The 26,771-nt window shown below is 49.8% G+C and overlaps 1 protein-coding gene and 1 long non-coding RNA gene across 4 annotated transcripts; one reads left to right on the top strand and one right to left on the bottom strand.

Annotated features, from left to right (window-relative positions):
* Positions 1–777: 777 nt before the first annotated feature.
* TNFAIP3 (TNF alpha induced protein 3) lies at positions 778–15,054 on the bottom strand. 2 transcript variants are annotated; one of them, XM_087444174.1, is made up of 9 exons: positions 14,891–15,054; positions 11,834–12,143; positions 8,381–8,571; positions 7,599–7,746; positions 7,272–7,442; positions 6,391–6,571; positions 4,343–5,262; positions 3,499–3,695; positions 778–2,833 (listed from the first exon to the last, which is right to left on the bottom strand). In XM_087444174.1, exons 2-9 carry the CDS (start codon positions 12,126–12,128, stop codon positions 2,552–2,554), a joined length of 2,385 nt encoding a protein of 794 aa, XP_087300300.1. In that variant the 5' UTR covers positions 12,129–12,143; positions 14,891–15,054; the 3' UTR covers positions 778–2,551. The 2 variants fall into 2 exon arrangements, with proteins under 2 accessions (XP_087300300.1, XP_087300301.1); XM_087444175.1 differs by having other exon boundaries at positions 3,514–3,695.
* A 782-nt stretch (positions 15,055–15,836) lies between these two features.
* Positions 15,837–26,463, top strand: LOC147914567 (uncharacterized). Of its 2 annotated transcripts, XR_015555284.1 has the most exons (5): positions 15,837–18,781; positions 20,734–20,846; positions 21,477–21,630; positions 22,985–23,248; positions 24,990–26,463. It is a non-coding gene; the product is annotated as an uncharacterized LOC147914567 (long non-coding RNA). The 2 variants fall into 2 exon arrangements; XR_015555283.1 differs by lacking the exon at positions 24,990–26,463 and having other exon boundaries at positions 22,985–24,315.
* Positions 26,464–26,771: the final 308 nt, after the last annotated feature.

The raw sequence follows: 26,771 nt of genomic DNA, 5'->3' as shown, positions 1-26,771 counted from the left end.
TCAATTAGAGATGTGCACTGATGTATTTGTGGGGGTGAGGACACAAGATCTGGAATTTGCTTTGAAATAATCCAGAAAAAAACAGAGGGGTGATAGACGAAACAAATTTGGCAAAATGTTGATAATTGTTGAAACAATGTTGGATATGGGAGTTCATCATGCTCTTCTCTACTTTGCTGTATGTTGAAATTTGCCACAATAAGTTAAAGAGAGATTATAATTTTTTAAAAGAGTGTTTCTAAAACCTGGCTGATGACCAGTTTCCCGGGGAGCTTAAAAGAAACAGATTCCGAGAGCTGCAGTCCTGCCGGGTCAACCCTCTGTGGGTACAACTGCACCATGGGGGAGGATGTGTCAGTTTATAATTTCCCAGGACACTGGCGCTGCGGGTCCTAGGGGCCAGCACAGCCAGGTCTGACCCGGGAAATCCTTCCTCTCATCTCTCCTTTCCTGCCTCTCTCAGCTTCTCCCTCATTTTCCCTTTCTGCACTTCATCAGGGCTGAGGGCAGGAACCTTGGCAGCACAGGGACCAGCCTCTCACAGATCAGGTACTGGCGAGCCTCCCCCTCCCATCTGGGCCTCGGTGTCCCTGCTGTTAACCAGGCGCCGGCCCTCGTGCAGCTCTTCACGTACAGAGTCCTCTGACTACCCCCAGGGTGAAAGACGCACCTACTGCCCAGAGGCACCTCAAAATAAAGCTGTTGGGGAGGCGTGGTCTTCACATGCGGGCCTTTTTCTTTCATCATTTGTAAATAGGAAACATCGAAATTTGTTCTTAAATAATTTATTTTTTAATATTGACTTTTGTGAGAAGTTGAACTTATTTAAGAAAACTTGAAGAAACCAACAGAGAGTAAACAGAACTGTTTCAGGGCAACTAAATGTGCAAATTTCAAACGCTTTCTATAATAAGTATAAATAATTCCATTTTTCACATTAAGAATGAAAATATTGATACACACAAAATATTAAAATATTAACTTTAAAAGAACTAGAGAAAACACTGGAGTTTATTTGAAATCTTTAGAAATTACAGAGAGACGTCAGGGAGAAAGACTCCAGGGGGAAACACGTCCGGCCCACAAGGAAGGGCTTCCCGGAGCTGTAGAGGGCAGCTGCTCTCAGGCCCTCGTCCAGACCAAACACAGGCCGCCTTCACCTCTGGGACGTGTTTCCCCCTTTTTGTGCTAGAACAAGTGTGACAGGAACACAAAGCAGGGACAAACCGAAGGCCAAGGACACAGAGAGATTTCCTCACACGCGCAGTGCCAGGGTGTCGCTGGACGAGAGGCCACTGCCCAGCACCCCAGGACGCAGCGGGACACGGCATCACTGAAGGCCACGTCCTTCCCTTGACCTGCTCCCTCCCAATCTTATCTCTATGGAGGTAGGTACTCAGAGGCATCTACGTTCTGTGGAGAACACTCTCCACAGTGTGACTGGGAAGTGGCTCTGGCCACAGCCCCAGAGAGAGGGAGCAGGAGATTTTATGAGCTCACTGTGACGCAGTCCCTTGTCCCCCAGGGAGGCATCAAAGTGCATCGGAGAGGCCGGCCCCCACCGCGGTCAGGAGCATGACCCAGGGCGAGGAGGTTCTCTCAGGAAGACGCCAGAGTCTTTCCCAGAGCAGAAGAAATATTTTCATTTAAATAATTTTGACGTTTGCAATAAAATAAATAAAGTGAATTACACAGACACAACAGGAGAGTTGGCCGAGTTCATGCAAGCTGTATGTACGAGGGGTGCAAACAACCAGAAAATAGGTTATTATTATTCATTCTCCTCTTTAAACTTCTAGGGCAGTCTTTCAACATAATAAAAACTTCCCTCATCCATAACCGGAGGGACATCATACACGTACACATTTTTACGCACACCTCAGTTAAAGCCCACTGCTTCAGCAGTGGGGACAGTGACAACCAAGAGGTACACCTCTCCCCACAGAAACAGTCTGGTTTCTAAAAGGTGCATATTGTTAAGAGCAGCTGGTTTGCTTTTAAGTGTGAATGTATTCAGTCTCAGCAGCCTCAGAAGACAGCCCGCGGACGGCTCTGCTGGTGCTGTGTCCATGGCACAGGGAGGAGGCAGAGAGGGAGAAGCAATTAATTGCTGACGCTCTGAATATGTCCACTTTCCCTGAGCTTCCGAGCTTCCCGCAGATGGCCGTGGGCCCCGAAGATGCAGCTTCAGCCTCCGAGAACGGCTGACAGAGGGCAGGCGGAAGGGCTCTGGTCTCCCAGCCCGCCTGACTGGGGGTCTTCGCCCTTTTCTCGAAAGATGACCAAGCAGTCCGGCATGCATTCTAAGCCCACAAAGTTCCTGGTCTTCTGCCTGGTGGGAGGAGCCCGGGCTGACCCCACACCATCTGCTGCCAGTCACGAGCGTCGCTCTAAGGCCACTTGGGGATGTTCCCCTGTCTTTCCTCCTCTGCTCAGAGACACCCTGGAGCCCTCGCTGCAGGGAGTGACCTGCGTGGATGGGTGTCTGGAGGACAGCGCTGTGCTGGCTGGCGGCTCGAGGCCCCTCGGCCGGCTGGCCCACCCGTGCCGGTCAGCCGTACATCTGTTTGAACTGAAAGCACTCGTTGCAGTAGCCATTACACTTGGCGTTGCCGAAGTGGTCGCAGGCGGGGGCCCGGCAGCGCTGTGTGGCGGGCTCCTCGGGAGCGGGCTCCGCTCGGTGGGCGCCCAGCGCATGCTGGCCAAGGTGCTGGCACTCCATGCACAGCTCCTCGCCGCGGCAGGCCAGGATGTTTTTGCAGGAGGCCCGGGCGCACTTGGGCCTGGCGTTGCTCTGGGGGGCCCGAGGCCCGTCTCTGCGCTGGCTCGACCTCTGGGTGGAAAGAGCAGAGAGAACTGTCACTCATGCGTCTCACGTCACGGCGGGGCCCACAGGGAGCTCTGCCTGACCGGGGGACCGGGAGTCCCACGTGCAGTCCATGAACGGGAGGTTCCCAGGGGTGCTGCCCCCGACCCCAGGGAGCAGACCTGGCCCGGGGAGCCGAGGGGAGCCGCCCAGCCCGCTTCCGTGGGGATTAGTAAAACTGCCCTGTGTGGACAGGTTCCCCGACGTCTGTGGACAATGGGGGGCATCTACCAGTCCACACTTGCTTTTCCAAACACCACTCAGGGGACGCGCCCGCCACTCTGCCTCCTCGTGTTTCCTCCTGATACAAGACTGTTTAAGAGAAGCTGCTGGCCACGGAGCTGGCTGTGCGAGCTGGCCGTAGGAGTACAAATCTAAGAATCTCTGGTCGCCGTCTGGCTTTTGGAGGCATTAAAAGGTTTTATTCTGTGGCTGATTTTATTCGCTTTTCAAAATGGATTCTAAAGCATACTCAGGCCATCAAAACTAACGGCAGCTGCTGCACTTGCAGCCCGGGGGCCACAGTGGCTTTCCCCACTCCCTCCCTGGACCTCGGCAGGCAGGAAAGTCTGCTTACTGCAGTGGGAAGGAACCGCTCCAGCAGGGAGACCCAGCCCAAGGAGGGGAAATACCTCCGAGTGTCTCACCAGCTGCTCCTCAGTCCTCTTGGCTTCGTGAAATCTCTGATTCTGAGCTTCAATGAAGCACTTCTGACAGTATCCCTCAAATACGGTGCTTCCGAGGGTGCCACACTCCCTCCCCAGGCAGGGGACGGCGTTCTGGAACCTGGAGGCTGTGGGGCTGGCTCTCCCTGAGGCGGCGACAAAGTCTAAAAGAGAGTTGATGTTGATCAGAACCCCACATGGGTCACCAAGCAGACAGACGCTGACTTTAGGGAAAGGGACAGGTCCAAATACAGACCAGGCGGGCTTCAGTGTACACGGGAGCAGCCTGTCACAAACTCAGCAAAACAAACACAATAATAATGCTAATACTGAGACATCTTCGACTTTACAAATCTCTCATTTCTGGATGTCCTGCACTGTGGGTCACCGCAACGGGACAGACGTGAACTGCCCTCCTCCAGAATCAGAGATTTCTAAAATCCCCGTGTTTGCTCACAGTGTCAGTGGAGGTGCCCCTCTCTCCAGCTACTGCTCCTCAGATTTTGAGTTTTCTCTTTTATAACAAAGTTTCAAAAAAGTCTAGTCTGAACTCGACCTTATAAACGCAACACTGACCGGCCTTACGGAAGCGGATGCCAGGAACTCTGCCCATGGGGCACTCTGGGATTTGGAACACAGAATCTTTGCCTTTTGCTTCCGTGTGGGACTGGCAGAGCCACTGTGACCATCCCTCTGTGCCAGCCACCCTCTACCCCACTGCCTAGAGGGGCTCCGTGTTTGAGGTTCAGGAACAAACCCCTTCTAGGCAGGCTTAGGAAACACGGGTTAGAAAACCAATCATTTCACTCACGTTTGTTTTCTTTGTACTCGATAAAGCACAGCGTGCAAAAGCCCTTATTTTCTGGAGTCCCAAAGTACACGCAGCCAGCCTTCCTGCACTTGCTCGTCGCCGTCCTGTCCCCCTGGGGCCGGGCAGCCTGAGATAGGCAGCCAGAGGGGGCCTCGTTCCCAGCCCTGCGGCAAGAGTGCGGGGAGAGACTCTGGATGAGCTGCGAGGGGTCCGACTTGGACCGCTGGTGACAAGAGGGAGGGACGCTGGCACCCAGGTCCGAGGGCGGCTCTGCCGTAGTCCTTTTGAAGCAGGTGCTGCAGATCCCGTTAAACGTCCTGGTGACGTCCTGGAGGCAGGCACGGCACCGGCCGGGGTCCACGTGCCTTGTGCCGTCCGAGGGGCGGCCCACGCTGAGCTGCCGCGCGTTGTGGCAACGCTCACAGAGCCCGTTATGCTGCACGTTCAGAGTGAAGGGGCAGCCGGGGCTCCTGCACTTCATTGCGGTGGTCTCACTGAACAGGAACAGGCTGGGTGCCGTGGGCGGGGCTGAGTGGGGACCCCCAGCTGGCTCCTCGGGGCTCCAGGCTGGGGGCTCACAGGCCTCCCCGCGAGAGGGCCCGAGCGCCACACCGGGGAGCGCCTCGGGGCCCGGCTTGGAGCTCAGCTTCGGGGATTTGTTCTGGCTCCTCTGCCGCCGCTCTGCGCACTCGTGGCACAAGGGCTGGGTGTTCACGGACATGAAGAAGGGGCAGTTGGGCGTCTCGCATTTGACGTCCATGAGAGAAAGCTGGGGAAGGGACGGCTCCAGAGGGTTCTGGGCGCGAGTCTCTCTCCGCCCAAGCTCGCTGCTCTCCTGCCACTTCTTGTACTCGTGCTGGACCAGTTCAAAGTAATCATCCACCAGATTGATTTCTTTTGGTAAGTTAGCTTCATCCAGCCTGAGGACCAAGAGGAAAAATGTCAGGCGACACACAGACACACACAGACGGACAGACACACAGACACAGACACGATTTTACACTACTGGCTCACTGAGCAAACTTTCAGAATCTGATTACGGCCACAGCTTCATAACCACTCACTGAGACGAGGCCCATGACAAAGCATCTGCACCTCCAAGACATGGTCCAACGCTGCTGCAAAGACTGCCTCCTCCCGAGAGTCACAGTCTCATCTCATCAGTCTGGGTCCCCCCAAAACTACAGACATTTCTAAAGAAAGGGCTACTCTGGGCTGCCTCTACACTGAACTCCTGTCTCCTCTTTTGAAAAGTTACTTACTTTCAAATGTCTCAGAGACCAAATTCCTAGTAAAACATCACTCATGGTATTCACCTGGGATTAACCTACTTTAGACTGTGCGGTGTATTTTCCTGTCATTACTTTTAAACTTGTGCCTCGTCTCTATCAGAGGTAACAGGAACTCAGAGGCAGACACACCCAGAGGCACTATTTACTTCTGACTCCGTAATTTGTTAATCTCTACTCTAGAAGCCGATTCCCTGACGCCTTCGAGGTCACCTCTCTCACATTTCAAGTTCTGAGAAACAGGCGTCTCGTCATCATAAGGCCGGCGTCTACAACTTGGATACCTGTGCAACAGGTACTTGAGTCTCTCCTCCCCTTTCCACGTGGCAAAACCGTGCGGCTGCCACATAAACACATTCTGCAACCCAGTCCATGTCTGACGTGTCTGTCCGCCTGTCCTCACCAAGAAGCCAGGAGAAAAAGGCTTTTGTTTCCAAGAATTTTCACTTGCTGGTCTAATACCAGGGCAATTAAACAAAAACAACTATCCTTGATGCAAAAACACTTTTAATTCCGAGTCTGAGCCTCCAGACAGACAGGAAAATCACTGCGGATCCAGGACTGGCTCCCCCTGAAACCACAATCAGCACTGCCTGACGTGACCCTCCTTGCCCTGCTCGAGAGCCTCTCGATTTGTTTCCCATCGGAGGAAACTGGCTCCAACCAAGCCCACTGTCGAGCTCTGGGGCAGGGGCAGCTCATGTGGCTGAAGAGGAAACAGTTAAGACGACAAAGGTGGACCTGAGAATAAACCCTTACTTGGCAGCATTAATCAGGTGGGTGGTGCCGTGGTCCCAGCCCTGCACCGGGATTTCTATCACCATCAGATATTCTTTCAAGAGCTTTTCCTTCATCTCATTTTCAGGATCCGTCAAGAAGTGAACTTTTAAGTCTTCAAATCTTCCTCGCTCTCTGTTAACAAGTGGAACAGCTCGGATTTCTGAGGGAAAAATAACACATAAGCAAAGTATGATTCTCCCACATGAAATCTGTGTGAGGGCACCGACGGATAACGAGGGAACTGCACAAACGAAGAAGGGCACAATTACAGGGTGGAGAAGTACTAGCTGGCTACAGGCTCAATCGTGGAAACAAACCGCACTGACTCTAATAGAAGGCAGTTTCCAGGAAGCTCATGGAATGCTAAGCTGCCTGGAGGCAGTGGATCTTACTGGCTAAAGCCCCAAACTTCAGGATCAGATGGACTTGAGTTCGAATCCTGACTTTGCCACCATCAAGCTCTGTGACATCAGCAAGTTGTTTAACCTCTCTGAGCTTCCAGTGCCTCACCTGTAAAGTGCGGCTGCCAATGCTTATAGCCCACTGGGATGCTGTGAGGATCAATGAAATAAAACAATGTCCCTAGAGCACTTAACAGTGCCTTTTCCACCCTAAGCTATCACCCAACACTCGCTGCTCCAGACAGCGCCCTGGGTCACGGCTCTGTGTGCCCCGATTACCGCTACTGCCTTACTGTTGCTGGCCACGCTTGAGAAAAACCCTGCGTTTCCCTAGCAATGGCAGGCCCAACGAGCCCATTTCATTGAGGAGGACAAGAGGGAACCCCGAGTCCCGGAGAGCAGGTGGGTGGGTGGCGACCACCGGCAGCTACACTGTGAACTGACAGTCGGCGTTCTCACCAGGCCCGCTGTCCTTCAGGGTGACCAGGGGTACGAAGTGGTGGCTGTCGTAGCCGAGGACGATGGGGTATCGGTAGCATTCCTGGGCCGGCCAGTGGAGGGGCAAGTAAATCCCGCCCACCTTCAAAGGAGCAAAATTGGAACCTGACTCCAGACTTCTCAGCATTTTGTCTGTTTAAGGAAAGAGAAAGGAAAAGTAAGGCCCTCAGGTGACTTCCACCAAATACCATGTGGCCACTGCTGCCTGTAACTTGGGTGGCGCGGGTTTTTCCTAAGATTTAAAACATTCAAGCTGAAAAGCACTTAAATACAAAAGTGACCTCTCACCTGAAATGACAATGATGGGCCTTCTGAGGATGTTGCAGAGGACAAATATGTGTATCTCTTCCAGGGAGCTGTACTGAAGGCCACTGCGGGCCCCCGGGGTGTCTGCGGATGCCATTCTGACGAGGCCGTCCCACTCATCGGTCCAGTTCTGAGGGGAGAGGAGAGAAAGATGAGGGAAGGGACTCTGCACCAGAAATCATTCTGACCTCACCTGTAATTATTCATTCATACAACCCAGCTGACTCTTCCCCTTTCTGGAAATCATCATTCGAATGATCACCCTTTTGTCCCCTTTTTGGTTTTTTTCCTTTACTTTTTCCACCACCACGCGAACTCAGAAACCGGGGAGGACAGGGACAGCACTGCTCTCAGAAAACCCAACGGGGCGCGACCCCGAAGCCCCTCATCCACACGAGCACAGAAATCCCCAGCGGGTGACCAAGGACGGGGAGGCCCATGCCTGAGTGTGACTGGCCGGCTCAGGAAACACCCAGAGGACACTCAGACGGAGGAACCAGCAGAACGGGCATGGAGGGCCTCGGTCAGAGTGACCAGGCTACGGGGACAGACCACAACTGGGAGCTGCGCCCGCGCTGCCCTCCTGGCTCCCACGGGAGCCTCGGGCTCACGCTGCAGGAGGTTTCCATGTTTTCCCTCGACTATGCTTCACGGGTTCCCAGCACCTAGTCCATCCTTGCTCCTGAGAGTAGGGGCCGGCCTAATGGACCCTCGTCCCCCATGGAGCCCGGTCAACGGATGTTTAACGGGGAAAGAAAACATACCCGCGTGTCATAGCAAAGCCCCGTTTCCACAAATTCCTGAGATTTCAGGGACTCCAGCTGCCAGCGGAATTTGAAGTTGCGCGTGTCCGTCTCCTTGAGGGTGCTGAAGAGCGCCTTCCTCAGGACCAGGTCTGTGTCCTGAACACCCCACATGTACTGAGAGGCAGCGTGCATGAGGCAGTTTCCATCACCTGAGGACAGAGGAGCAAAGTCAAGGCCTGGGAGAGGCTCAGAATAAACCAGCCCTGCTCTCACAGGCCCAGCAGGGCAGGCGAGGGATGCAAATGGCGAATTTCTTAGTCGAGGGCTAACTGGTAACAGTCCACAAGGTGATGATAGCTTTAAGGAAAAAATCACCCTTCTACTCTTAATTTCAATGACTGATAGCAACAGAGCAGGAGAGCCAGGGCCTGACACTGAGGGGACCCTGGCTCCAGCCTGGCTCTGCCCTGACTAGTTTTGTGGCCTTGGGGGACATTCCTTAACCTCTCTGAGGATTCCTCCTCGTTGTGAAATGAGGGCATCGGATTGTGATCTCTGAAGGCCGTCCCTGCCATCGCTCCTCCATGTTCTGGCCAAGACTCTGCACAGACTCTGACTAGGAGACCACACAGGGCAACAGGTACAGACCAGGAGGCCGGCTTGGCTCGTTCGCTGGACAGGGACAGTCTGGCTGTGACTCAGTGGTATACGGCTGGGGCCTGGGAGTGTCCTCTCCCGGTTTGTGAGGCGGGAGTAGGAGCTGCCAATTACCTGCCCCCACCTGCCCCCACCCCCCAGAAATGCCTCGTGTGAACCTGCTGGTTGGCAGCTGCAGAGTCCTTTTCAAAAGTTAAGGAGTGCCTGGGTGTCTACACTGGAAAACAATTCAATGTTTAGGGCTAGCATTTTAAGAATTTTGAGCATTTCGAGAAAAAGATAGGTCTAATTTTATTCTATCAATTTGTTACTTTCACAGGTTAAAATCCACAATTCAAGAGACTGCATCTTTTCCAACCTCCAAACAATAAACATTTTGGGGGAATGTTTAATACAAAAAAGTTAATGCCTAATCTGCTTTGGCAGGTGCACACCTGTTTTTATAAAGGAAAGTTCAACTGTTTTCTTACATTACTCTGTAAGTAGGGCAATCAAAGCTATTTGAAATGTGATCGTCTTAATTATAGTCAAACTGTAAAAAAAAAAAAAACCAAAACAACAAAGAAAACCCCTCAAATACATATCCGCAGACAGTATGCCTTCAATTTACACACTTAGAAAAACTGGCTAAATAAGCATCCACACGAATGAACAATAAAGATGGCCCAAGCCCGTGTGGCAATGACTGCGTTCTGTTGAAATTTCCCCTTTGCAAAATCTAGAGCAGAGATAAGGCTTTTCTTCTGCTTCTGCTTACTTTCAGCGCTTGACTGAGATGCACCAGAACAAAATTCCCTAAGCAACATCTGGAATTCCCCAGTGCTCAGTTATTTGACTAGCCATTGAGCAAGAGCTATTGTACTTTTTGTTCTGGTGTGTAGACATTTAAACTGCAAAGTGCACCCTGGACTTTCCAAGTGGGTGTGGTCAGGGCGAGCTGGAATAGGCCACTCATTAGACAAGTGAAATCGCAGCAGCCAATAAACGCTGGAATTTTTCACATGAAGTTTCAATTTTATGCCACCTACTCCCTTCCTCATTCACCGCAGTCTCATATCCTCAAATGCAAACTTGTGAATCACCCCCTCCCCAAACAGGCCACTGACTCTGCCGAACTCTCCTAGGGGGAGGGCTTAAAAAAAAAAGGTGCTAATAAAAATCAGAGAGGAAAAGCCATTTGTTTCCCCCCGTCCCCCAAATAGCTTTTCTTCCTTTTCCAGAATTTTAAGGAATTTTCTTGAAACCGTAGAAATAAAAGGATTCTGAGCCTAAAAATCCCTATTTCCCAGAAAATGTCATCAAAGGCACGGCTTTTGTAGTTTTATCCGTAGCGTGAATCCTTGTTGATTTAAATGACATCTTTGCAAAACAAGTGTTTACTATTTATGTCCATTTTTTTCTTAAGGAAATAGAGCAAGTTGAACCTAAAACGTCAGTTAATTCTGTTCACGATAAGAAGGTTTTCCTCTTTCTACCACATTTCTAATTTGGCAGAATCTCTTTGTTTCCAAGTCTCCTGGAGTCGACTCCATCTCTTTTTGTAAGAAAATGGGAGAGAGTTAAAACCACAGACTGCCGGGAATATAACCCTCTTGATGATGACTTAACCTAATTACCTACTTCTGTGCATCAACTGGTTTAATGCCAAGAACAGTGTAAACACTAGCCACCCCAGTTTTTCTCTGACCGATGTTTCTAAGAATCTGTGCTTTGAAAATATAGGTGAAAAGTTGGGGTGATGCATGAGACCCCCGAGAGGCAAAGCAAAAACAAGCCCCCATCACTGCAAGTTACCCAAGTCAGAAACAGCCAAAGTCAACGCACCAACTGAGTTAATGTTCTTATCAACTCATCGTCAACAAGGGTTTTCTGTGCATGTATATGTTATTTCGGTCGGGAAGGGTTAGGACCCTCGCTGCTAGAGGACCTGAGCTCCCTGCTCTCTCCCAGACTATAATCATCTAACTGATCGTGGACAGTCGACTTGCTTCTTGTGATAACTCCATTAATAAGCGACATGATAATGCAGAATTCTGTATCTGCATGAAACAGCACGCTTGGGTGTTTCTATGATGCACACACTCTTGCTCAAAGGAAATAATTAAAAAACAAAACAGTAGAGCTTGGAGCAGGAAACAGACTAGTAAAAAAGGGGCCAAGGGGCAGACACACACAGACAGCAAGAAACGCAGTGCTGGGAAGCCCTAAAAACGATGAGGGCTGACACCTGTGCTAAAATCCCAACTATCTTTCTATGTCATATCACGGGACCACAGACAGCAGAATGTAAGGAGTTTCGAGCAGCAGACAACGGGAGGCCTTGTGCCCTCCCTCCACAGCCATGCATGGTTAACCCATAAAATGCCATCCATTCAGCGAGGGTAAGGTCATCACCACAAGCATTTCCTAATGACAGTGGGGACAACAGTAATACCAGTTTTCACACCATGCTTTCCTTTTGAACTTAAAGCCTTTTAATATTTCCATTACTGGCCAGGAAACGGTATTTCAGAGATGATTAAACAGCCACAAGAATTAGATACATAAGTCACCTAACAGGGATGGGGGGGCAAGGTGTTTAGAAATGCCTTCCCCAAGCCTCCGTGTGCTCTGCTCTCTACACAACCACAAAGTGTCCTTAATAAGAATATTCACAAAGCAAGCTTGCTTTTGTCACATCCCCCGTAGAGCTTCCATACTAAGGTGCCTACGGATCAGGTGATTGGAGTTGGGGCAAGTGCTATTACAATTTAATGAATGGGCCCCAGCACCCATTGGTGCCAGGAGCCACCCCCGGACAACAGCGCGTCTTACCGTTTGTTTTCAGCGCCACAAGCTTCCTGACTTCTCGACACCAGTTGAGCTTCTTCTGGCTTTCCAGGGAGGCCTGGATGTTTCTGTCGATGAGCGCTTTGTGGATGATCTCCCGAAATTGTGGACAAAACTGGCAAGTTCTGAACATTTCCAGGGTGTATCGGTGCATGGACTTAAAATGATGAATGATTCCATTAGTAGGTTTGAAAATATCGTCTGGAGTCCTCTCTCTGATCTTCACAGCTTTCCGCATATTGCTCAGATACAGAGCCTGAGGAAGGAGCTGCTCAGACATGGTGCTCCACAACACCTGGAGAGGGGAAAACCCGTTCCGTTAGCCAGCTCTGACACCGCTCCCCGTACCTGGTGCAGGAAACCCCAGCCTTTGATCTTGTCATCACGCTAATCTGTAGGCAAAAGATCTTAGTCACCTCTACTCCCAGGATACTAGCTGGCCCCAAAGATGAACTCACACTGGACTGTTTTAAGTTACATCACTTTTAAAGATTAGCCCAAACAGGAGAAGGAAGGTGGAGAGCGGGTACTGAGGAGGAGGGGGATAACCCATGTTTTCAGTAACGCTCGTCCGGGAGCCGAGTCCATCTGTCAGCAGCAGGTGCTGCAGCTCCTGCCGGAGCGAGGCTCCCACCTCACGTCGACGCCACTCCGGGATGGCCGCTGATCCTCAGGAGCTCTGAATGCCGCTTATGGGCACAAGGGAGTGAGCAAGTCCGAGGCTCCTCCCCTAAGACCCTCACCAAGCAATCCTGGCTCTTAGACAAAGTCTTGACTTCTCTCTTTTAAGAACCCCCTCCCTCTACTGGAAAGACAGTAAATGTTTTGTGAAAAATCCTGCAATTTTGTGCTGTCACCCAGGCTGCTGATTGGAGTTTCCTCATTAACCCCAAAGAGAAATATTTATAAACAGTTGATTCACAAAATTTATTATAATATTTACAAAGAGTTAACCTGAATGTTTTATAACCAATGAAAAAGCCTATCTCCAGCAAGATGCTCTGCAATGTCAAGCCCAAACCAACAGGAGTCTTTCAGAACCTCTCCACTGACCTTTACAACATCAGAATAAGAAACAGAATAATAACAACAATAGAGTAGTGAGTTCTACACTTCCAAGAGCAGACACTGGAGCTCAATGACTTCATCTCAACTGCCAACCAGATTTATCGTCATCCTCCAGGTACCCACACTCAGATGCATCTTCCACCCTGTCTTCACCCTGAAATCTTCAAGCCTAACCAACTGGTGGAAGGAAATGCAAATGTGGAAGCAGACAAGGAAAGAAGCTCCAGCCCGGACAAACGCAAGAGGAAGGGGCAGAACCCGGCCTCTGCAACCCACAACAACAGACTGGAATGAAGTGAACTGCAGGGTGGGGCTGTGTGGAGAGCAGCTCTCACTCACCAGCCCCTTGGAGGGCACCTCAAGACGATGACAAAGGTGGTTTCAGAGCCTGAAGATACTCTCTGGGAAGTTTCACAGCCATTGTTAATCCCACTCCTGCATCATACTGTTTGCCAGGGCAAGCCTCTAGTTGAGAAATACCTTAAACCTATGTAAATGGGAGAAGAAACCTGGAATTCAGGGAATCCACTCCTGGTGGGTCTAGGCTCTCTTAAAGCCATTGATAAGGTGGTTTAAGTCCTTGTGGGCCACTCAAAAGAGAGAGGCGGGTCATGACGACCCAAGGTTGCTTCTGAGGAGTTTTTTGGTGGCACTTTTGGATTGAGATTCCTAACCTGATTGCTGAGTGAGGCCTGGGAGCAGTCGTTCTCTGGGTCAGAGGGTCATCTCTCCTTTGATGTCAGAATTTCCTGCAGGTGGAACTGGGCAAAATTATAGCAGGACCACTGACATGATGAAGGACAAAAACATTGCCAGGTTTCCCCAGTGTGGCATGGCAGGCATCTCTCTCACGATGTCATTCCATCACTCACCGAGCACTGCCTGACCACCTACAGAATGCCAAGGGCCACTCTTGAGGCTGGGCTAAAAATCAAAGACGACTTTATTCCCCATCTTGAAATCTCTTGAGCTCCTTAGTCTGCAGCTGAGGCAACAGAAGTACAGGTCCTGCCCAGGTCCTGCCCCACCCAGGGGCAGAGCTCTGCCTAGAAGCCAGGTCCTCCAACACCTGCCCCTTGCTGGTCCCAAACAGCACACCTGTGGCTACAGGGCCAGCCGCTCTCAGATGGAAAGAGACGGAGCAGGAAGATCTGAAACCAGCTAAGTGCTGCCTCTTTCTGCTTTTCTGACTCTCCTATTATTCTCATCTGACCTAAAGATCTTTCAGCAAAGCTCTCAAATAATGAGCGCTGCCAACATATGCAAGCCATGCGAATGTCACTGTTCCACAGTCCAGTATCATGTTATCCCAGGGCAGCCCCGCACAGCCTGCAGAACAGCCTCCTTCCCCAGCTCCCAGTTCGGCTTCTGCACACTTGCGATCCAAGGACAAATGTTCCTGACCTATGATTACAACGTCCGTACAGGCAAAGACATGCAATGTTACCCTTAGGTTTCTTTTCCATTTCTATGACCTCACTGACTCTATCAACAAATAGCTCATCGAAGTTTTGGAAAGTATCCCTCCAAAAATTCAAAAATTGCACAGAGAATTGCAAAAATCAAAGAAGCGCCTTAGACCACGGGAAGGCAGCAGTAAGCGGCTGCTCGATAATGGGGGCTGTGGTCCAGAGGACTCCTTAATGGACGTGGTTCTCCCAAACGCTGCCCCGAGACCCTGGACCGGACCGGCTTTCCAAGGAAAGCGCGTCAGAGGCAGGGACACTGGACACGAAGCAGGTGCCCCTCCTCGCCCAGCAGCGCGCCTCCCCGGACCCCGTGCAGGACGCGCCCGCCCCCGCCCCGGGCGAGGACCGCGACCCCCCGGGCCCGACCCCCGGGCGGGCTCGCACCGTCCGGCGGGGTCCACCAGCAGAGGGGCCGGGCACGGCCGAGTCCGCGTCCCCGGCGCTGCAGGTCGCCGTCCCCGGGCACAGGGCACCCCGCGGGGACAGCCAGGCGCGGCGCGGTTACCTGTGCGGCCCGCGGGCCCGGGTCCAGGGCGGCGGCGGGCGGAGGCGGCGCGGCACGGCTGTCGGCGGCGGGCTGTCAGGCTGTCGGCGCCCGGACGGACTGCCGCTTCTCCTTTTCCCTTTCTGTTTTACCGCCGCGCCGCGGGGATTTCCACCGGGACTTTCCAGGCACGTGACGCCGCGAGCGGGGAGCAGAGGCGCGGGGAGAGGCCGGCCGGCCCCGCCCACCCGGCGAGCCCCGCCCACCGGCCCCGCCCCCACCGGCCCCACCCCGCGCTCGGCCCCGCCCAGCGGCCGGCCCCGCCCCGCGCTCGGCCCCGCCCTCCGCCGCCCCGCCCCGCCCCGCGCTCGGCCCCGCCCACCGCCGCCCCGCGCTCGGCCCTGCCCCGCCGGGGTGTCCCCGTGAGTCACCCCGCGTTTCGGAAGCCGACCCCACGTCACATCCCTGTGGAAATCGCGGTGATGGGAACTGGAAATGAAATCGGTTCTTTTCTCAGCCGTTTTCTGCAGAAAATCATCAACGCAGAGAACGCGGAGGGAAGTCGCAGAGGCAGAAAACCCTGAAAACCCCCGGCGCGGGCATCGGGGCCGGCACGGCCTGTCCCCGCTCCGCCGCCGGGGGTCCCCCTGGGCCCGCCTGGGACGGCCCGCCGGACCCGCCCGACGCACGCCGACCCGCCGACCCGCCGTCCCCCGGCGGCGCGTGCGCGCTCTTCGGGCCGCGCGCCTGGGCTCGGGGTCGGGGCGGGCCCGCCGGGCGGGCGCGGGGCCTGGGGGCCCCTGGCGGGCCCTGGCGGGGTCCTGGCCGGTCCTGGCGGGGTCCTGGCGGGGGCCTGGCCGGTCCTGGCGGGGCCTGGCGGGGTCCTGGGGGGGCCTGGCGGGGTCCTGGCGGGGTCCTGGGGGTCCTGGCGGGTCCTGGGGGGTCCTGGCGGGGGCCTGGGGGGACCTGGGGGGACCTGGCGGGGCCGTGGGAACCCAGGGCCGGAATTCTTCCAGTTCGAGGCCTCCCGCTGCTGTCCTTTTCTCGTTCACAAAGGCTTTCAAGCTGCACGTTCAAACCGTGGAGAGTCAAGCTAGTAATATCATAATAATAATAATAATGCGTATCAAGTCCACACTATGCGCCAGGCTCTCGGCCGTTTGCAATGGTTCTGCCCTTTAAACCTCACGACTCCACTTTGCAGCTGAAGGAGCTGAGGTTTCAGATGCTTGAGCCGCTTGCCCCAAGTCTCCACAAGCGGTGAGTGGCAGGGCCGCCATGGGCGCTGGGCCCGTCCTACTCAAAGCCCACACTGCCGAGTCTTCACTACTAAACCTTTACTCTCAGCAAACATGCCACAAGGTTTAAAGTCTCAGGGCCGTGTTTGTACCCTGGTCCCCAACCTCACAAACAGACAGCAGTCACTTAGCCAAGGACGGACCCCGGCCAGGGGCAGAATGCGGGCTTGGGAGCCACACAGGCCTTGGGTCCACCCTCAGGACACTTCCCAGGCTGGTTGAGATGATAAAAGATGATGTGTGTGCCAGCCAGCCCTGATGGCCTAGTGGTTAAAGTGCGGCACACTCTGCTTCGGAGGCCTGGGTTTAGTTCCCCGGGCTCGGAACCACACCACCCGTCTGTCAGTGGCTATGCTGAGATGGCATCCCACATAGAACTAGAAGGACTTACAACTCGGATATACAACCATGCGCTGGGGCTTTGGGGAGAAAAAAAAAAGAGAGGAAGATTGGCAACAGATGTTAGCTCAGAGTGAGTCTTTCCCAGCAAAAAAAAAAAAAAATAATAATATAAAGAAATAAATTGGGACTAATGATCTTTAAGAAGAAAAAGATGACGTCTGTGAAGGAGTGTCCTCAGTCCTGGGGCTGCCCTCGCTTCTGCTCCCAGCAAACAGGGTTTCCCTGCTCTCTCCTCTCTGTCTGGCTCTGGGCCCCCCAACTTCTCCCTCAGCCCCCATTGTCCCTTTTCTGGTTTACATTTGCTCCCTGGTTTGATGAGCTGGAAGTGCGGTAAGCAGGAGTAACAAGCCGGGAAGACCACGCTCACATCTGCCACTTCTGACGGTCGGAGGGGCTGCTGGGCCATCCTGCTGGCCAGGCTCTGTGGCGGGGACTGGAGTCAGATGCAGGAGGGTCTGCAGCCTCAATTTTGCTCCACTGCCATTTCCTGGAATTCTACTCCTGCAGCGATGGCCTCTGTGAGGAGCTCACCTAGTCCTGGCCCCCCTGGGTTTTACTGTCCTTCCGCCTGCTCCATCAAGGCTCTGTTGAGCTGGACACTTGGCTGTTCCCTTTGTTATACTGAACACATGGGCAAGACAATAAGAATCTTCTTCATGGTGAATCAGAAAGAAAGAGTGGACGAGGAAGGGAGAGTGTAGAAGGTGAGACTCATTATGGGAAAGGAGATGTAAAATTTGGGGAATTTGTGGAATAAATTGAAACCAAAGAGCTATAGAGTGGGCAAAGCCTTGCAAGGGGCTTTAGTTTCTGCAATAGACCTTAGCAAGATGAACAGAACTCTGCAGAGAGGAAGCAGTATTTTTTAACTTCTAGTGGACACACAGGAGACAAAACCTGTTTCCTCACTAAGGAAAGATGATCACATGGAGTGTTTTGGAGAGTTCCGAGTCCTGTGTGCTTCTCACTGTGGTGGCAGCATTCACACGCCGTGAACCACATGCAATGATCGGAAATGTATTGGGATTCCTCTTGGAAGTGGACGGTCTGCACCTGCAGCCTGTCTGCTTATACCTCACCATGAAAAAGAGGTGCACCCCAAGACAGCGGGGGAAGGAGAAACGCATTAGAGAGGCAGATGTGACAATAAGGAGGGGACCCGAATCTGGCTCGCTCAAACCGCAGCTCATGGGCCTTTCTTAATCAAGAAACAGGCACGGTGTATTTCTGAGAGTGTGAGAATTCTGGGGCCTGGCATCATTGGTCCAACTAAAATGGGACATTTCGTGTCCTTTGTGCAATTGTTCCCCTTTTCCCAGCATTGTGCTCTGTTGAAAAGGAAGATCCATATGAAATGTATTTTGAAACAGGCTCATTATGTATGGCAGTTAGTTATTTCAGGGTAGCTCTGAATCCTGCTTCAACTTTTAATAACTCTTGGCTGAGCTTTGAGATGACTAAAGAGTAATGTTTGTGCTTTCAAGGCCGCTATAAGGGCCAGTTGTGAGAAGACAACAGACGCTCTTTGTGGGCTGTAACTGGAGAACTGGGATAATGATGTCATTGATTTCATCATCACACCAACGCCAAATTCTCCTGAAATGCTGTTTCTTATCTAGGACCTCAGATCCTTTACAGGTCTTATCTGGGCCCCCATGGAGACGGGACTTCACTGAAGTAACCCAACGAGTCACTGTAAGAGGAACAAAGACCCTCCCCTGGCAGGAAGGGGGTTGGTTGTATGCCAAGAACAGCTCCTCTTAACCCCCTTTGCCTGAAATCTAAAACTTGTCAGAAAATTCATTCCCCATGCATTCTGGTTTAATTTCCTGTCAACACTTGGCTGAAACACTTGGCAAAGTAATTTTATTTTACATCGTGAATGTAAATATTCAATGCTTGGTTTCATTTCTGTTTCTGTGGAGGCTGCCGTTAGTGACCAAATATGAACAACGAGAAGAAGATCTGAAATGGGGGTTTCTGGGAGCCAGCAGGTGTGCGGTCAGCTGGAGGCTCCCTGAGGTACGCCCACTCCTGTGCTTTGCAATAGTGCCACCGCTGAGAACGTCCGCCTTCGACGCTCCCTCTTCTCTGCGTTTGTCCCTCGATCCCTCATCCAGTTTGGGGTGCCCAGAATCCCTCCCCGACCCCATCTCCATAAAAAGGATTTCAGCTTTCGTCTGCTCGGGCCCTACCTTTTGGGGCTAATGAGGTAATCTCATCTTATTAGGCTAATCTAATAAGGTAATTCATGTTCATTTTCAAGAAAAGATTGCAAAGTGTTATATTTCTTGAGAAACATTCCTATTGAAATCAGAGCTTCCTAGAGCTTCATGGTGGGAATTCCACATGCCGAGCAGCTGGAGATGCTGCTGAATTTCCATGATTCTGAGTCTTTCGTTGTAAGACACACCGTGGATTTAATAATGTGGTGGGTGGGGGAACTACCTCATTATATGAAATGTACACACACTCCTTCTGTTTCTCACTGACAGTACCTATGGTTATTGATGTAACGACGTGCCTCTTTCTCTTCACTGTGGAGGGCAGGAAACACTTCCCCTGTCCCTCCCAGGTTCAGTAGCTGGGTCTATGAGATCAACTGACAACAGGCAGATTAGCAGGAGAGAAGGTGTTCAAACTTATTAATCTGTAACGTTACATGCACGGGGGCATCACAGGAAAAAAGTGAAGACCCACAAAAGCGGTGAGATCTGACAGCTTGCCAAGAGAATTGAGTCTTAATAGGGAAAGGAGAGGGGGATGTAGGCAATTTAGGGGAGAGGAATTGATTTTTTGGGGAGATGAGTGGGCCCTTGGAAGAATAGATGGGAGGTATGACAGCTCGTGACAAAGTTTGTCTGGGGTGGTGTCCTGAACTTCATCAGCAAAATAAAAGAACGCAAAACTCACCCCTGCTGTGTTATTTGTATTTCTAGCTCAACAAGTAGCTCAATTTAACTTAAATTTGGATTCCTATTAGTTGAATAAAATTTCTGCAAAAGACACTTTACGATGCTGTATTGGTGCTAAAAGAGAAAAAGCCAGAACAAAAGCTCATGGGCGTATTCCACGTGAAGCAAGTGCTTGCCACGAGAGAAATGACTGCTCTGCCATCGTTTCTGGTAAAGCAGGAGCTGAGGGCTTTGGGCCCTCACGGGAAAGGTCCCCGAGCAGAGAGAAAGCCGTGCAAATGCGTAGTGGAGGCACAGACCAGCCTTGAGAGCAGAGGCCTGGATGTGCCAAACTGCGCTCCAAAGCTGGGACAGGTACCCTACACTGAACAATGTCTCAAAAGACTCTCGGTTTCCAGCCGATCTCCAGGAGGAGTTTGAAGGAATATAATCTATGGTCAATCCCAAGGTTCCAAAGAGGCCACGAGGGGAGCCGGGTTACCAGACACAGCCTGTCGGAGCGCTGCCGAGCACAGCTGTCCAGGGCCAGTCTGCTCTGAAGAATCGCAGAACTCCAACATGGTGCTGACAGTTGAAGAAGTCAGACCCTCCAAGATGAGCTCAGTGGTCATAGATCCCCTCCCTGGGAGTGTCGTCCACCAGGGAAGATGGACTCTGGTCACAGGAGAGGAGACTAGAGGCTGATACCACCCCAGACAAACTTGTCACAAGCTGTCATATCTCCCATCTGTTCTTCCAAGGGCCCACTCATCTTTCCTAAATATCAATGACTCTCTGCCAAACTGTCCACTTTAGGGCAATTAATAATAACTTCCCCTATTAAGACTCAAATCTCTACATAAGGTGTCAGATTGCACCCCTTTTGTGGGTCTTCACTTTTTTCTTGTGATGCTCCCGTGCATGTAACATTACAGATTAATAAGTTTGAACACCTTGTTTCCTGCTAATCTGCCTGTTGTCAGTTGATCTCATAGACCCAGCTACTGGGCCTGGGAGGGACAGGGAAAGTCTTTCCTCCCCTACACTGAGCTCAAGCCTGCCTGCCTCAGGGCCTTTGCACCTGCTGTTTTCTCTGCAGGAACTGCCTCCCAGCTGCACAGCATCCAGCTTTCTGCTCCCATGTCATTTAATTTGATATGCCTCCCTGAGTACCCCCTTTCCTGCTCTTTCTGTCTTATTTTCTTTGCAGCATCGATCACAATTGGAAATAACTTGTTCAAATTTTTTATTATCTATTTTTCCCCACTAGAATGAAACTCTGTGAGAACAGGATTCTTGCCCATTGTTCACCTGTGTGTTCCTCGTGCTCAGAATATGTCTTGATTCTTGGCTTCTCTGGTTGCACCCAACAGTCATTCTTTGGTGGGTTCTCAATGATGTCAAACACCCAAACTTGAACAAATGTGAGATTTGAGATTAAAAAATTTTTCTATGAAAGAACTTAATTCATATATGCATTCCTGGCTTGGAACTTCAGGAAAATTATTGTGCTTGCTTGCGTGGCTGAAAAATTCTTGGCCCTGGGCATTTTAACTATAACCACTCAGAAATGCACAACCTGTTATGTCTTACTCCCTAAGTGCGGTGGTTTCTCTGTGAAAACTGAACCATCCATGCAGAACCCTGGGTGCTGCTGTTTCCGAAGTGCCATTCCGGAGCTAAAGCAGATGATGTGAATGGAAAACTCACAACAGCATATAAACACCGTCCTAAGCTAATGATCATTTACTCTAGGCCTCAAAGCTTCTATTTGACATTTTCTGTGTTAATACTTGTTTTAGTTTTTTAAAAAAATTTAAGTCTTTAAGTTGCAAATTCTGATAGAAATCATTTTGAGAAACTTTAGGAAAAATGGTAGAACTTTCAGCTGAGCCAAGAGATTATGTTTTCCCTTCTTAAACTGGTCTTATTTATAAAATGAAAGATTTGGAATACCCTGGTCCCTAAGAGTCATTCTAACTCCAACATTTTATCTTTCTTTGGTCCCATCAGGAACATTGTATATGAATTAATATTCCCGGGGATTACATCAAACACAGAAATCTGAGGACGGGGTCTGACTCACACGGCTCTGCCACCTACCAGCTAACTGACCCAGCACGTCACTTCACCCTCTGCCTCTAGTTCTGCATGGGGGAAAATGGAGGTAATCACAGGACCGCAGGGTCATTGGGAGGACCAAATACATCAACACACGTGAAGCGTTTAGAACACTGATGGGCACGTAGTCATGTTAGTTACTGCTATTTGTTCATTTTAGTGACAGGACAAATCTTTTTATTCCAAGGTTTGCTTGGAATTAATCTTACTGAAAGGTGCAACAAGGCATTTCATGGTTGTTTTCCATATTATTGGGGAAGAGTATTACCTTTATTTTGCAAGTGGGTTCAAGAATTCCTTTATACATTTACTTATGTTTTTACAAATATGGAATTACAGGACTAGTGAATATTAGCCTGTGATGGGACTTCAGAAACCACAAAACTGGTGATTTCCTTTTCTTTTTCTTTTTCACAATGTTTTAGTTCTTTTAATAAACTTTTTCCCCCACTTTAGTGAGGCACAATTGACAAATAGGTTAAGGTATACAACAGGAAGATCTGATATATGTACACTTTGTGAAATGATGACCACACTGATTCACACATCCATCATCTCACAGTTACCGTCCTGTGTGTGTGTGGTGAACACTTACGATCTACTCTCCTGGCAGATTTCAAGTATCCGATATAACATTATTATTTTTCAATAAAACATTTTAATTTTTTTATCCATTAAAAAATAGCACAGTAAACCAACTTTAGTTCAGATACTCTTATTTTTAATTCACTGAATGTGTTTTTATCAGGATTGATTATTTTTATGTAAAAGACTTGATTTCTTGTCCACATCGTAATTTACTTTTGTAAAAAGTAAAAGTGGTAGATATTTAAGGTGAACAACATGACATTTTGGTGTGCACATGCGTAGTGAAGGGATTGCCACAGTCAAGCGAGTCAGCATACCCACCTCCTCACAGAGTTGCTGTTTTGTGTGTGTGTGTGTGTGTGTGTGTGTGTGGTGGCAGCACCTGAAACTGACTCTCTCAGCAAACGTGCACACACACTGTTATTCACTGCAGTCACGGTGCTGCCCTTTAGATCTCTAGACTTACTCCTCCTGTATCACGGCAACTTGGTGCTTTCGACAAACACATCCTTGTTTTCCCCGCCTCCCTGCCTCAGTACAGCCCCATGCTGTGTGTTAGATCCTCAGAACTCACTCATCTTACCTGAAAGCCTGTGCCCGTTGACCACCATCTCCCTCTACCCAGGAATCCCAGAGTTCCTTGGAAATGATGGGAAGCTTATCCTCAAGGCCACGCAGGATGGGTGAGGCAGGATGAGCCTCCACGGCCTCTCGTCTAATTCCACCAGAGTGGCTTCTCTTCTACCTACTTTATATATTGCAGTTCTTGGTAAGAATTTATCTGATTTAACACGAATTTCCTCATTTTACAGATGACGAAGCCAGGCCTCAGTGAGGTAAATTGATAACGCCCAGGGACACATAGCAGGTGAACAGCAGACCAGAAATAAATCCAAGTTTCCTGACCTGGACCACGTTCCACACCTGCTACCATGGAAACTTGCAGACAGACCCACAAACAACAGCAGCCAACCCCGAGGATCTCGCTATTTGATAAAAGCAGTGAAGACTAAACCAAGGGGACTAGAGCCTGGAGGTTAAACGAGATACCAGAGGTGGGGCCTTCAGACTGTCTGGTAAGGTCTTCAGAACCAAGTTTAGCTTCCCATCTGTAGAAAAATGAGTGCTTGCTTTCTGCAGGAAGCTCCCCCAAGGCCAAGTAATTCGTGGGTGTCAGGCACTTTGGGATTAAGGGGTGAAAACTTCCCTGCAGATCTAAAGCAAGCATTATAATTTGAGGTTTCCTGACAGTTTTTGAAAGAAAAGAAATACTAACCTTTCTTCTCCGGGCCAAATGCCAAGTTAGGTAATTATGCTTTGCCCACGTTCTCTCCCCAAGCTGTTCTAATTAGATAAGAGCTCTGCCTGCGTTTCCTTTCCTGAGCTGAACTGCTATGTTGCCACATGCCTTTCAAGAACTGCGAATGCCCTAGTTTGCTTTTCCCTTCAGAATGGGAAAGTTTGTGCCATAAGTACCTGGGTTTCTTCAGGGTACAAAATGCTCTCCAAGGAGCACAGGGGTTAGGGGACAAATTTTTGTGTTTCCCAGTGCTAGATCTCTCAGCTTCAAGTCTGCTCGCAGACCCAGAGACGAATCCATGAGCCGTGCCTCCGCTGCTGGTCCCGACACGTCTGACAGATGTTAAGGGGACAGCTTTAATAGGTTGCTCAAGAAACAATTGATAAGCAGATCAAAGTCCTGCAGTCATCCCCCCACCCAAACCCCTGCCCCCTTACTCCTTGAAAAACTGCCCAATGAAACAGTGGATCCAGAGTCCCAGCAGACATGCAGTCCACTGGCTCACCATCTCATCAACAAGGCTTTTCCACAGCACAGAACAGCGGGGCCCGCCGCCCAGCCAGGCAGGGCTGTGTCCTCAGAAAGAGCTGGGTCCTAGTACCAACACCCTACTTAATAGCAGGGTTATCTTAGGCAAGTTACTCAATTTATTGAAGCCTCTTTCCTCAGGCTTACCTAGTTTTTCTCTTAAAATATCTTGGAGCTGTCCCCTATCAGCACACGTGATCTCCTTTATTACTGTTTTAACGGCTACTCAGCATTCCGTCAGAGAACTGAACCATGTTCACTATGGATGGTTGTTGACGCTGCTTCCAGTTTTCCGCTCTGGGAGCAAGGCTGCCACGTGGGTGGGTACTTGCACGGGTGGGAAGAAGTCTCTGTAAGACGCTCTTGTAAGTAGAACTGCTGGGTAGGAAAATCTCTGCGTTTGACAGTTGGATTGTTAGGGTCTCCACTAAGGCTGTCCCTGCATCCTCTCATCAGCTGTGCCTGAGATGCTGTTTCCTCCTGGAAATCCTTGTCAACCTGTAGTTGAAGATGGCCTCTCGTTGTAGCTTAATGTGCATTGCTCTTGTCGTGAGGAAGGGTGAGCGTCCTTTCATATTTTAGAGAACTGTTTTTATTTTCCTCTCTCAGGTCTTTTGTGCATTTTCTCTTGGGCGTTGCCCTTTTTCTTATCAAAGTATAAAACTCTTTATGTACATGGAAATTAGTCCTTTGTTGTAGGAATTGCAAATACACACACACACACACACACACACACACACACACACCCCTTTGTCTTTTAACTTTGTTTAGTTTTCCAAGCAGAATTTTAAAAATTGTCTTATGACTTCTGGGTTTTTATCATATTTAGAAAAGTTTTCCTCACTTTGAAATTAAAATCTCCTAATTTTCTTCTGAATATTTTGTGACTTCATTTTTCACATTTAAATATTTGATCCATCTGAAATTTATTTTATTTTAAGCTGTGAAGTAGGGAGCTAATTTTATTTTACTTTATTTTATTTTTCCAGATGGCCATCTGGTTGTTCCTATGCCGTTTGTTGAATAATACATTGTTCTCCAACTGATCTGGCCACATCCTAAATTTCTGTGCATATGTAATATATTGTTGGACATTCCACACTCTTCTACTGATTTTTTTGTCTGTTCTTAGGCAAAGAAAAGCATTGAATTAATAATTAGAATGTTATACTTTAGTATCTGAAAGAGTATGTCTTTTCTAATTTTTTCAATAATTTTCCTGACTAATCTTCTTTGATTACTTTTTCATAAGAAGAACACGCTTATCTAGTCCCTCCCCCTCCAACAAAATTGATTGGTTTTTGGGGGGAGTGCACTAAATTTATAATTTTTTAGGAAGACTATATATTTATGATGTTGAACCTTTGTATTCAAGAACATGGTACGTCTTTCCATGTCATCGTTTTTGTGTCCCTCCGTGGAATTTGTGCATATGGACGTCATGAAGTGGAGACAGTCTGAGGGGGGTGATAATGGTGCCCCCCCTCAGCGTTATCGTAAGGATCCAATGAAGATGACACACAGGCCTGGCCCTTCACTGCGCTCAAAAATATAACGTGTGACAGACACACACACAGTGCCATATCTTGGTGTATGTGTGACTAATCCAATAAAATAAATCGGTGTCTCGAGAATCTGAAATTTCCATGACTGTGACTCATACCTTGTTCAGCCCTGAAATAGGAATGACTTTCCTATCTTTGGCTCTATTCCCAGGCCCTACTCACCTCGGTGACAGGGCCAACAGGGTGACCAGAATCCCACCGGAGCATCTGTGCACCCTTGTTGGACATGAGAGTTGAACAGGTCGTGGCTGCCCTGCCTGCTCATGGGAGGGCTCAGCAGCCAGAAGAGGCGACTGGCTAGGACTCACTTCTCTCCACAACTGCAAACAGGAGGAAGACACCATTGCCAGATGCACAGATTTCAAAGCTATTTTATTTCTGTTTTAAGGTAGAGAATCTCCCTCCACAGGACAGTAGGGGGTTTGGTTAAAATAGCTCAGCTGTCAACCGAATGGAGAGCCTGGAGTGCTGTCTCCCGACGCGTGGTGCCCACGTCCACATGTTTTATACTCTGTATGGCATGCTCACGGTGCGCTCAGTGTGGAGCTAGCATTTTATTATATCTAGTTTTTTCAAGTGGATATCATCAGCCCAGTTTACAGATAAAGTAATAATCACAGATTATTGACCCTCACAGAGGGTCCATATCACAGATCTAGAAACTGACAAAACTGCTGCTGAAGATTTGCTCGTCTCCAAAATCTGCGCCATTAACCACAATGCTCCGTTTAGCAGATTTTGAACAAGTTAAACAAAATCAGCTGTAAAATGAATTGAAGTACTCTTTGACTGCATGTCAGAGCATGCTCCTCCATCCGGAATGGGAGTGTTGTCACGCCTGGTGCTATTAGTGTAAGTGTTCCTTTTGTTAATAAAATTACACTTCTGCTGAGAGCAACAATTCCCCGTCCTTCCTGAGAACCAACCTGAAAAAGCCCTGGGGAAACTTACTGTCTTTTCAGCTGTGTTTGCTTTCAGGGAACAAGAGTTATACTTTCCTGTGATCTGAATGTACCATAGCAGCGATACTGAAGGATGCTCTATTCAATTATTGGTGTTAATTTTTTAATGACTTCATTGATGGAAAACATATTTATGTCACACCTCCTTTCGGCCTTTCCCAGGTAGCCTGTCCAACCTCTGAGAAATATTTCAGCAAATGTGAAAGATGATCCAGAGAATTACTTACTCCCCAGGGAAAAAAGC

The sequence above is a fragment of the Ceratotherium simum genome, chromosome 19, assembly GCF_057802395.1.
Source record: "Ceratotherium simum simum isolate JZ-2026a chromosome 19, ASM5780239v1, whole genome shotgun sequence".
NCBI classification, from domain to species: Eukaryota; Metazoa; Chordata; class Mammalia; order Perissodactyla; family Rhinocerotidae; genus Ceratotherium; species Ceratotherium simum.
This window is presented reverse-complemented; position numbering and strand designations above follow the sequence as displayed.

Bases quoted from the DNA above. Each gene is read 5' to 3' on its own strand.
- TNFAIP3 (XM_087444174.1), bottom strand. From the start codon at position 12,128: ATGTCTGAGCAGCTCCTTCCTCAGGCTCTGTATCTGAGCAATATGCGG. The intron at 7,443-7,598 runs GTGAGAGGTCAC...TTCCTTAAACAG, and splicing joins GCCCATCATTGTCATTTCAG to ACAAAATGCTGAGAAGTCTG. The intron at 3,696-4,342 runs GTGAGTGAAATG...ACTCTCTTTTAG, and splicing joins CGAGTACAAAGAAAACAAAC to ACTTTGTCGCCGCCTCAGGG.